The 12,746-nt window shown below is 40.2% G+C and overlaps 1 protein-coding gene across 1 annotated transcript in view; it reads right to left on the bottom strand.

The window, feature by feature from the left end:
- Positions 1-11,799, bottom strand: part of LOC137885411 (glycine receptor subunit alpha-3-like) — a 35,086-nt gene extending 23,287 nt beyond the window's left edge. Inside the window, exons 1-3 of the mRNA XM_068727677.1 lie at positions 11,501-11,799; positions 3,764-3,894; positions 1,490-1,557 (exon numbers count right to left, since the gene is read on the bottom strand). Coding sequence (XP_068583778.1) covers positions 1,490-1,557; positions 3,764-3,894; positions 11,501-11,565 — 264 coding nt within the window. The 5' untranslated portion in view covers positions 11,566-11,799. The remainder of the gene's footprint in view (positions 1-1,489; positions 1,558-3,763; positions 3,895-11,500) is intronic.
- Positions 11,800-12,746: the final 947 nt, after the last annotated feature.

Raw genomic sequence — 12,746 nt, 5'->3', positions numbered from 1 at the left:
AGTATTATTCAATGATTTGGCAAATGTTTAGTTGTCTACCATATTTGGACCTGGAGGCAAAAGATGCTCCATGTAAAGATGTATATATTCGAAGTATATATTCGATGCGCTGCTCTCTCATTATGCTTGGCGTTGCATGTGATTACAGGGCTTAAACATAGCTGTGTGTTTTCCGTGAACAATAGGGGTCAGGTTGGCATCTAAATTGAGGGTGATAGGGCCAGGGTCCCCAAGCTGCCCTTCATAACCACATCCATCAGTGGTGGCCCTTTAAACAGGACCTTCCAGTCCTCCACCACCTATTGCATACACATTCCGTTCATATCTGACTGTTAGGGACACCAACATTTCCAGCCTGAAATAAGTGTTACAACGGCAGCTAGTGTTTTAAGCTATATAGCCTTCGTTCCCCTAAACAGTCTGAGACGGTCTTGCGTGTAGATATTGGGGGTTACGTAGGTCAGAAGTCACAGAACAAGCCGTCTTCCAGTGCCTTACCCACACTGGGCGGGTGTGACTGAAACATGCCATTATCCCGTCTGTGCACAGAGCAAAGATTAAGCCCTCTAGACTAAACTCAAGATGTATCTATTTAATTGACCGGATTGAGCATTCTGTCAAGGACAAATGCATCTAACTTAAAATTGAAGTTTGTCTGAAACAAGAAGCAAAGTGAAGATGCTCACAAATCACGAGTAATGTTTAACTTTTTTACCTTTAATGCACATAGTGTCTCTCCAACAATAAATTAATTTGGTTTTTACAGGGGATGTATTACGAGGAAAATCTGCCTTCTCCAAAATATGTGCAGAGAATGTTATGGACGAGGATACATTTCACAGGGTTTGGGCTGACTTGGATGTTCAGCTGCATTTATTATTCTAGCCAGAGTATAAATAAACTGCTCTCCGATGCCAACAGAGACGGAATAATTCTGCTGTGATGAATGTCAGTGTAGGCAGTTTTTGATGGATGCTGTCATCGATAACCCATGAGAGAGAGTCGTGTGTGCGTTACTATGCATGAACGTTCTATTCCTCACATGGACAGTGGTGTGCTGGAGACCTCCTTCAGGATCCTGAAGATAAACTGGAAAAGACAACCAAGACTTGCAGGATCGAGGGCGCAGATGACTGATTATTTTGTCACCTAACGCTATTGTAAGCTTTTTTGTTGATTTGCGACAATAAGTAAAATAAGAGTGGTTGCTGTCTTCTTTCACGCAGGTTCAAACTAGAGAGCCTCAGGGTTTGTATTTTATCACCTGGGTATAGGCACAACTCGGACACACTATGGGTTGGCCTGGCGTCAATGCTTCAGGAGCACTTAGCTTTCTCGGGACACACACACACACACACACACTTTTAAGAATCCCCACTGATGGAACAAGGTAAATGTAAAATATTTCTCTCAACTTTGTCTGTGACTTGATGCTAATTTAACCTTTACACTAACTGAATGTAGATCATGCAGCATCTATTTTACTTACCATGGTGGTTTCAGCAATGGACCCAAAGCTGTTGATGAAAATGTTACAGGAAACATTCACTGGAGGACCTGCAGAGTGAAAGATGGATACAATGATTACAGTAGATGGACATAATATAAATAATACAATTGTATCACGGTTGGTTTAAAGGGTACCAACACATGTAACAAAAGTCTCCCTAAAAATATGTAGTGAATATGAGGTACAGTACAAGGCCCCAGGGGAAGAACATGCTTCGTAAATACATTTATTGCTACAAAAAAAAAAAAAATGGAGCCGTGTTTGCACTCAATTTCGTAATCAGAAATACTCAATATTTATAACAAATAACATAATTTAACTTGCATTTAGTTCAGTTCAGGGAAGCACCCTTCGAAAAGGGACAATTATAGCCAACTAATTAATTCAGTCTCAGTTCTGGAGGTTGATACGAAGTTCTTGACTTGTAAACAATGACCAGAATACCGAGTACGTTTCTGAGCTTTTTTCACCAGGATATACCATGTCAGGTTCTCTGTGATGCTGATTCCCAGGAACTTAAAACTGTTGATTTGCTCCACCTCAGCTACCCTGATGTAGACGGTTGTGTGTCATTTCCTCCTTTTATCCCCCTAAAATCAGTGATGAGCTCCTTCGTTTTGCTGACGTTGAGCAGTAGGTTGTTCTCTGAGCACTACTCTGGTAAAGTGTGGCAGCCAATCCAAACTGTCTGTGGTCCATTAATGAGAAAGTCTAGTATCCATACTTTGACCCTTCAATAATTAGCTTGGAGTAAGTAGGCAGAAGAACCAGGAAAATGTGACCTGATTGTCCAAATTGGGGGTGGGAGACGGCTTTGTAGATGCCAGGAATGTTCTAGTAAACCTAGTTCAGAGTTTGGTTTCCCCTGGTGGGGCTGTGCTAAAAGTGCTGATTTTTTTTTTTAAATTTGCATCAATAGGAAGAGGAAACAGCAGTAACAAAATTTAATTCGAGTGAATTCTTTGCGCAGATAATCTGGTCGGCGTCTCAACATTAAAACATCAGGGAAACATTGTCCATCAACATTAACTGACGTTTGATCACCAAGCATCATTTATGTAAACACAGAGTCCAGCCCCCCCGCGACTCACTATATTCATACGTTCTGTCAGCCCATCAAAAGCAATAGTTAGAGCTAGGCAAAAAATCATTGTTATTGATTAATTTAAATTCGTATTTTAGGACAGTGTTTAAAAATGAAAATCAATTTTCCCTTTAACTTGCAAGCATGCAGCACAGTGGGAGTATTTGGCACTGCAAGTTTCACAAGAGGGCAGGAGGAATTATTTTCTCAAAGTATCCCTTATGATCAAAAATTTGAGCGTAAATGAAAATGCCGGAACTGGAAGACCCACCTTCTGACCAATAATAAAAAAAAAAAACATATAGTGAAGTTTAAGGGAGCTACTGGATGCTGAATCTGCACGCGGTGCCATTCACATTATCCTGTTTTTAATCTATTAAACTGCATCCCATCTTTATTTGTCGGAATTAGTGACTATGTGTAAACCATTACTGAAAGATCAGTGTCTATTGGTTCGTGCACCAAATTAGCATAATTTCCTATTCTTCCTATATTGTTAGCTAAAGAAAACATATAAATTAGAATTAGTGTACATGAATTTCTGCATTCTGCATTTGAGTCAGTCCCTTTGTCATTTGACTCCTGAGTTCAAAGTGCCATCTCTGATATCACACTTGATCACTTATGACCCAAAACAAATGTGTGATGGTGTCTGTCCACAGAGACGATGCACTCTGCCTGTATTTTCTCTTTTCTTCTTACTTTGCTGTGTGCCCCTAGCCAATAACAGCATGCAGAGTGTGCTGCCCATTCAGGGTGTCAAATACCGCCCCTTTAGCGTGACAACTTTGGCATTACATTAATCGGCACAAGGCCCACTTAAGCTCTATCGGACACAAAGCAGACGTATCTGATGGATGAGAACGGATTCTCTCTCTCCCTCTCTCCCTCTCTCCCTCGACCTAAGACGCCACTGAAAAGCTCATCGAAGATAATCAAAGAATGAGAAAAGAGAAAATCAACTCCAAGCTCCCGATACCACGGCTGACCATTTACCAAGGGCAGTACAGAGGACGAGGTCGTGGGCTTTGTCTGTGGACATTTGGCGAAAGACTATCCAGACATACAACAGAAGGCTGATTGAAGCCAGGAGAAATAGAGGTTCTTCCATCTTAATTTCCTGTGTTCTTCTGCAGTGGAAAAATACAGACAGACAGATAGCTAGATACCTTTAAAGTTCGGTCTTATCCTGGCATCATATCCCGACGTCCTGCCCATCAGTTTGTCCAGAAAATCCGAGGGAGACATTGGGGCCGGCCTTGTCCTCGCAACATTGTCCACCTCCTTACACTGACCAACACTGTAGAAACAAAACACAGATCATGCACGTGATCGTCTGCGATGTTTTCACAGCACAGAGCTAAACAGCTAACTTTAGCGGAGGTTGCCTTGATCTGCATAGCATCTACTGCGTAACAATGGGTGTGACAAAGGTACATTATTGTAACGGGTGTAGTAAGGAGCCAGGAGCAGTACGACAAACACCAGGGATGATCTGAATCAAAGCTTTAATTTCTTCATAACACACAACAGGTTGAATCTTCACAGGAATACAGCAGGTAGGCTCTCGTGGTTGGGGACAAAAGGCTGAGTGAATTACTGGGGCAGAGGCAAGGCAGGGTAGTCCAAGACAGGCAGGGTCGGTAACGGAAAATTAGTCCAAAGGGAAACACTGGAAGGTCTTGCATAGAAGCGGAGAACAAGCTGGCAGCAAGTGTGTGTGAGACTGGGGTCTAAATAGTAGGTGCAGCAGAGAGAGCAGGTGAGAGTGATTGGGCTGATGAGGGTGTGACTAACAGGTGCACTGAATGAGCTGATTAGGTGAGTGAGAGATAGAGTGACAGAAGAGAAGGGGCAGAGCTGTGACAATTATAGTGTTATTGTAATGTGTCTTGTAAAATATTGTAAAATATATTTTTTTATTAGAAAAATGAACAAACAGTTGTTTGAATAATATTTTTTCAAAGCAATATAAAGAAGTTATGAGAGAGGGAATCATGACCTGTTTAACTTCCTAACAGTGACGTTAGCTCTAAGCAGCTTATAATATATACTGTATATAATCAAACCAAATATTTAGATAAAAATATAATAGTTAATTTCCTAATCATATGAATTGTGTACCTTTCTTTAAATAACCATTGTAGATTACAATAACAAAGTAAAAGGATAATATTTTTGAGGGTTTGCACTGACTTTGGGACGGTTGAATATATTTTGTGGAACGATTCAGGGGACTTTGGTGAAAAAAATCTGGAGCCCTGCTGTCAATAATGGTTATTTGAGAGAAATTTGGAATCTGCAAAGTTCTGAATTGGCAATCAGAATCGGCTACAAAAAATCTACTTTTCAATTTAAAATATCTTAAAACTTAAAATGTATTTGGGAAATGAGGAACTCTGGCGACACACAGTCACTCGTATCTAAACTACAACAGAAACATTTCAATTCATTTAATTTAATTTCAAAAGAGCCTTTGGTAAATTTTGACACACAAAATTGCCACTTTGATCAATAGTGAACTGTATTGACAGTGCTGAACTTTATGGGAATAAAACATGTGTCCAAAATGGAGGAGTAGCTGTTATATGGTGCCTCTGAATGCCACTTTGGAGGGTTTTAGGCTTTTCTCCTTGTAAATTATATATTGTATCTTTTAAAAAAAACAACACGTGTAAATAAAGAACAAAAAAAACCATCCGATTTCATGTAACTCTGCTCTCCCGTAGTATAAACTGCTCCACAAAAGAGACATGGTTGAATTCTTTGTTTTTATCTACTGGATAGTGTGTGTATATGTGTGTGTTCAGAGGGGGAAAAGGGGGAGAGGGCTTCTGTGGTGACTGTCTAGTAGCTTCTAAATGCTAAGGTAAAGCTTATGTGTGTGTGTCTGTGTGTGTGTGTTTATTTGTCAGTAGGAATAAAACATCCCAAAATAGCTCCGTTCACTGCAAAGATCATATTGTTAAACACACACACACACACACACACACACACACACACACACACACACACACACACACACACAAACCCTATTCAGCACATCCAAGTGTAGTTTCAGGCTCATCAACCTTTACTCTGACATTTGGGAGCAGCCACCATTTACCCCCAGCAGGGAATGACCTTATACAATCCTGAGACCAGAATCAGGGTGTTTACCATAAGTCTGTTTCCTCATTTAACCTCTTCTAAACACACACTCACACTGGTGGTGACCACAAAGGACAAGTAGCCCGGTGCTCATTAATATGCATTGAGTTTTGGGAGAAGGGGAGTGACAGAGAGCAGAGACAGAGCTGGAGAAGGGATCTAGTTACTTGGAGACAGGAGAAAACTACAACCCATGGCAAATAAAAAGGTCAATGGGTTCTGCTTAAAAAAATGCCCTTTCACTTTAGCCACTATTACTGAGTCAGTTCCCATTAGATACAAAATAAGATACAAAATAAGTCAAACTTGATATCTCATATGCCCTAAAACCCAGAAAAAAACATTAGACAGCAGAGTGTTTCCCTGCCAAGAACAAATCCCTGTTGTTATTGGGGGGGGGGGATCATCAAATATAAACTCAGAAATAAATCTGTTGTCATTGTCAATGTCTGACTTCAGCATCATCTAGCTTGGGAGTCAATACATTCTTCTGTCCTGCTGTCGGAGAGAGAGCGCTGACCTGGAGTCACGCAACTGGAAGCCGAGCGTGGGGCTGCCTCTTGGTTGATGCATCGCCACACTCGCTCTCTGTCTGCTCTCTGTAAGAGTCTCCCCATGGATGTGGATGCGTGTGCTCAGAGTGTGAGTCATGCTCACCATCATGTATGTGTGTCTTTATTATGAGCCCCACCGCTCCTCTTGGCGAGACCCGCCCCGGGCAGCATCCAAGCGCCAGGATTTGCCAGGCGGCTGTGCTCGCAGAGTTACTGGCAACCTGATTTGTTAGGGTCCTATGCCTATGAGCAATAGGCTATCCTGACCTGAAATATCAAATTACTGAAAATGCTGTAGTGGATGCCGTTTTGGCTTAGAATATGGAAAGTGAAAATGAAGGGAAAAGAAATCCATCTTAATTTCTGAGTTGTCTGTTGACTGTGAATGGTATACAATATCAATAGTGTATACGAGCAGCACACAGACAACCATGCAGCCTATTACAATTAATTAGCCCCACATTTTCAGTTCCTGCTGGCTTTACCCTTACTGGTGCTGCTCTTTATGCCAACAGATAATACCCAAAACACCTCCATCAAACCAGAGGCCTTACTCTCACCAATTAATGTGTCTTTCCGTGCCATCCATTTTGTTCCACCTCTCCCTGGAACAGTTTCTTTCTTTGGACAGCACAGGGAACAGTCACGCTCACACAGCATTGTCAGCTCAGAGCATCTCGAATCAGCTGCTAAGCTGCTTATGTTGCTGTTGCGCTACCTCTCCTCATGATTTCTCATGTTCTCTCTCCTCCCTCCTGCAATTTCTTCTCCTCCTCTTCTTCTTGCCCCCCTTTCTATTCTGTGCTCTCCTCCTCTAAAACATCAGAGAGCAATTGTTAAGTAATGTAGAGAGACGCGGCATAACATCTGATCAATAATGGATTAGCTGTTGACCTAGAACAGCTATCTCCCTCACAAAAAAATGATATAGGTCGCATCAAGAGCTCATGATAACAACCATAACCATAATAGTAAAAGCACATTGCATGTTTGAAGGCCAAGTAATACCACTTTATACCAAAAGTTGGTTGTGGCCATGAATTGAGTTAACCATGTTTTTGACTCATTGCTGTTAAGGAAGAAAGTCTCTGAGCACAGCATAGTTTAATTTAAAACATTCAAACAGCCCATTATATTTTTGCTACTGTGGGTCCTTTCTTTTGTGCTGGCACATCAGGAATGTTGTGTGGCTTGGCCAGAGCCAAATGTGTCACACTTAATTTTGCGTTTTTACGTGTGATTGTCTGTGTGCGCAGCGTCGGTAAAGATGAACGTCATTCAAAGGATATCATTATCAAAGGTTTGCTGTTTGATGGCAGACACACGGAGCAGCTTGCTACGGAGTTTTAGAACCAAATGTCATAAGCAGGATAAAGCCTGCAAAAACATGAATATGATGCATTTATTTTAAAAGATCTAAACACTTACTAAATAACATCTGCAACTGACAATAAATGAATAAATAATAAATATATGGACAAGTTCACATGATCTGAGTTTGTTTAACAATCTTAGGTTTCACATAATCTTGGCCAGTCAGAGGCAGACGCCAGTGATAAGAAGATGAAAACCTTATGAGTACAAAGTAACAAACAATTTGCAGTGACTCTATTCTAAACTGTGAATGATTCCTCTCACTTTTCACGTTAGCTTGAAAGAAGTCTTATGTATCTAAACCTGAAATCCATTACGAGCTATTACAGCTGTAACAGTGTATGGTATGGAGGCAGCTGCACCCTCCCATGAGCAGTTATAATCCCCAATAAGAATTTCCCAACATATATTTATTCCAGGTTAATAGGTAAATCACATGGGTTCCCTTTCATATCCATATCTTATGGATACCTGCATTTATTACAAAATGCTAAAGAATTAACTTGTTTAGGTTTCAGTTCAGTACAGTCTATGAACCACCCAAATTAACATTTTATTTCGGCACGTGTAGAGCATAATGTCCAACGGCTCGACCTGGAAAGAATAGGCAATGTGTCCGTTGTTAGTGAGGATAGTCAAACCAACACTAACTTGAACATGGAGGATACAAATGGGAAGCCTGAGCAGTAAGACTTGCCATTTTAGGGCCCAGTTCTGTGGACAAAGAGTAGTGGATCAGACAGAAACTGTGACTAAATGCTGTTCAGCTTAAGATGGGTCAGGTTATGTCTCTGGAACTAGTGATATAAAACACGTCAACACTATCTCCTGAGCATGTTTTCCACTGTTTGTGCATATTACTGGAGCAAGACCAAAAAGACTGTGGAGCAAATTATTCTCCCTGTGGTTTTCAAGCAGCCCCTTTTATGATACAAAATTATGGCACATGGGATCTCTTCTGCCGGACATACGAGAACAAGAATCACACTGCAGCTTTCAAAAAAACAAAAGGAAACTAGAAAAGTGCACTCAGTTACAGTGCAGATCTCTGCCAGGTGTATCTGCAACAACCATTAATGTAATGTTTGATTGAAAACTAACCACAATACACTCAGAAACACGAGGTTGACGCCCAATAAAAAGGCACTGAATAATATATTTAGCTACATTTGAGATAGGTTCTCAAAGCAGAGAAGCAGAGCAGAGATTGTAATTGCACAGATTCTCCTTTCACTTTTGCCCAGCAGCTGGGAAGCAAGACTCAAGAACTTCTTGGGTATTGAGAAGCTGCAGTGTTTATGGACAAACTGTAACCCACAGGTACATGTACTGCCACTACACAACTTCACTGCTAACCCTGAGATCAGTATCTCTCTCTCTCTCTCTCTCTCTCTCTCTCTCTCTCTCTCTCTCTCTCTCTCTCTCTCTCAATTCAATTCAATTCATTTCAATTTGGCTTTATTGGCATGAAAGTTTAGAAACAGTATTGCCAAAGCATAAAAAAAAATTAAACATACAATAACATTCATACACAATAACCCATTTTCTGAACTTGCATCATAAAGGATGTAAACAGCAGCAACAAAAACAATTCTCTGGGCAGATAATATGGCCGACACACCCTCGCCAAAAATTCAACATGAGGAAAACACTGTCCATCAACCCCGATTGTGCCCGAGCACCAAGCGCCGCTATGCAACACAGAGTCCACCTCCTCTCGCCCCACCGGAGTCCTGCTCTCTGTCCTGCTGTCCACCTAACAAGTACAACTTGGTCCTGGAGCACAATGGATCCAGGTCTCTGTGAACAGTCACCGACCTCCGTTGCTTTCATCCATTTATTTTTCTGCCGGGCCTCAGACAGCCAGCAGCATGCTGGGTAGTGGAGTAGCCTCAGGTCCTAGCTGGGTTAGCTTAGCTTCCATTTCGATTCTTCTCCCTCTCAATTGTAGTCAGAAAGTGAGTCGACATTTTTTTAATATTGTGTGAATTGTTCATGTAATTTTGTAACTTTGTACTCCTCCTTGATAGGTCATATTTGGTAAGAAGAAATTTAAGAGCTTGGAGGTGAAATGTTATTAAAAGTTTGTGGTTTCATTGAATGGCAATCCTGTACCGTGGCGGCCATTTTCATTAGTCGCCATTAAAGAACATAATGTATATTATGTATATATAAACAAGTATATTGTACTTTTTACTGTACTACATATATTTGATTTAGTTACTTTCCAAACTCAGATTATTAAAACAAAATATAACCAACTAATAAATGATAATTTAAGTAAACTACCCAGCTGTAAATAAAGTAATTGAAATTAGCTCCACCTTCACCAGTTGCAACATTAAAGAGATAAACACTTCAATACATTACTAAATATAATACAATAGCATATTGTATATTACTCTGCATAATGAATATTGTACTTTTGTTTCATTAAGTATAATCAGATGATAACACTTTTATACTTGTCTTTGAGTAACATTTTAAATGCAGGACTTTTACTTGTTATAGAGTATTTCTACATTGTATTATTGCTACTTTTACCTAGGTAGACATCTGAGTACTTCTTACACCACTGTATGTTAAAGTTAGTTTATTGAATTATTAAAAGAGTTTTCTTTCACTCACACACACAGCTGTTGTTCTTTTCTTTCTTTTTTGTCTGTCTGTCTGTCTGTCTATGTCTTTCTCTCTCTACACTGGGACTTTGAACTAAGGGTGTTTGCACATGGACTTTTCAATAATAGTACAATTTGTTATTAAACGTTTAAGTTACTTTGGGAGCCACACCATAATGTAATGTTATGCAACCTGAGGATTGTAATACAAAACCAAACGGCACCTGATCTACTTCATAATTCATATTATAGATATATCCAAGAACTTCCGACTTTGGTGTGTTCTTCCAACTACAAAGAAGATTTGTTGTTTGAACCACACCTTAGCTGTTTTTGAGTTGTTGTTCCGACTTGAGGAGGGGTGTTGGCATGAATTTTCTCAGTCCGAAACTAATTTTTCCAAATATTCTGACATTACATGAATGCAGCACAAATGCCCTATGTCACAATGTTAATTAAAGTGAAATATAATGCGAGTACAAACAAACAAACAAACAGACAAACCGAGCCAAAAACATAACCTTCTTGATAATTAGATAACTACTGTTGTTGAACTAACGTGTCTTTTCTTGTTGAAATGACAGTGTGACGAGTTGTTGGTTTTGGCAGGTAGCTGTTGTCCCCTCTTCTGGACATGAATGCCTACACTAAGAGAGGGTGAGCTCTTATCCCCATTTTATACGATTCATCTCGTCCTGCTTGCTCATCATTTGAGTGTGGCCATTTTAGACTGTCACAAAATATTGAATGAAAAAATAAATAAATGTATGGAGTTAGGGTAATTTACAGTTCAAAAATAAAATATCAGAGTAATCTACAAAATAGAAGACAAAAAGATAACGTAAATTAATTGAATTGAGTTTTTAACTGGTAATTAAATAGGGCTACAGGCGAAAAAAAACACAAAGAAAACAATATGTTTGTTTTAAACTTTAAAATTTAAATAAATAAAATGCAGTCTTTTAAACATGTATGCAATGACATTAGATTTAGCATATTCTGTTAAATGTATGCTTAAACTGATTTTGGTACAAAACCAAGACAGTATCTGACCTCTTGTCTTGATACAACTGGCCCAAGCAGGTGCAGGTCATTGCAATTGCACAATTTTGATTCAAAAGAAACCCCTATATCAAGGAGCTCCCTTCTGACTTGGGCGTGTGTGTGTGTGTGTAGCGTTGTGGTATGAACGGAGCGTCCACTTACTTACCCGTGCAACAGTATCAGTTTCCAGGCGAGTAGAAAGCCCGTGACAGAGAGCCTCTTCCTCCTCATCTCTCTCCAGAGGGGCTCCGGAACCTCTGCTCTCCTCGCAGCTCTTCAAGCTCTCAGCACCGCAACAGAGGGCAACTCACAAACATGCCGTAGTAACAGGAACTCCAAAAAACTCAAGTGCAGTCGGTTAATTCCCATAAGTAGAACGACAAACAGCAAGAGAGCTACGGAATGAATCAGTTAAATGCAAATTTGAAAAAAAAGGAAGAGCGGACGACAGCTGTTCAGACTCTAGCTCTGAGCTTGGTCCGTGCCCTCGTGAAGCATGGGGATGGAGAGACGACCCGCCCGCACTCTGGATTGGCAAGACCGGCAGACAGCTCAGCCAATCATCTGCAGGGTTGTTAATTTTTCCAGTTGAATCGCATCTGAAATTAGAAGCCCAGCGAGCTGGATATAATTCAACACCCACCCATGCATTATTACGCATTCTCCTCCCTCTCTCTCTCTCTCTCTCTCTCTCTCTCTCTCTCTCTCTCTCTCTCTCTCTCTGTGCTCACCATCCTGTCAACCTTTCACATTTCCTTTTCCTTCTTCTTCTCTGTTTCTTTCTCCATCTGTCTCATGCTCTCTATCTGTTATTCTGCTCTGTTAGGCAGGATCGCAGAGTCGCATGTGTTTGTGATTCCTGGCTGTAAAGTAGCCTATGTTGATGACAGTTTGCCATATGTGGCCAAAGTAGGCGTGTAGAGGGGCTGATTCAAGTTCACATTTACGTCAAGAGCACCCTGAGGCAAGAATGGATGAACAGTAGTCATGGCCGTACTCAGGATTTCAGATATACAGAGACAAACTAAACTAACTAGGGGGATTTAGGGCATGTCCATTGAATTTTTATATTTGATATGTGCATGAGGAGATGGTTGGAGACCAAAAATTCGATAACAATAGTTTTAAAACCATGTCAGTGCATTGGTATATAATGATCTGTCAGTGTTGCACTGAACAACCCACACTACAATATCAAAATGCAGAAGAAGTTGACAGAGTAAAATTCAAATGTTCAAATTAAAGCAAATTTACACTATACTGTTCTGTCTTGCCCTCTGTATTCACTGCCCATCCGTTTCTCTGTGACTCCTCAACTGTCTCTTTTGCCAAAGTATATTCAAAATGATTTACAAAACACCTTCTTTAATTCATATTTTATGTTTGCATTTGCAACATTTTGGAAAGGAATA

The sequence above is a fragment of the Cebidichthys violaceus genome, unplaced genomic scaffold (genome assembly GCF_023349555.1).
Source record: "Cebidichthys violaceus isolate CVI_PGR_0920_01 unplaced genomic scaffold, fCebVio1.0.p SCAF_4, whole genome shotgun sequence".
Lineage (NCBI taxonomy): Eukaryota > Metazoa > Chordata > Actinopteri > Perciformes > Stichaeidae > Cebidichthys > Cebidichthys violaceus.
The sequence above is the reverse complement of the archived record's forward strand: the minus strand, read 5'-3'. Positions and strand labels throughout refer to the sequence as shown.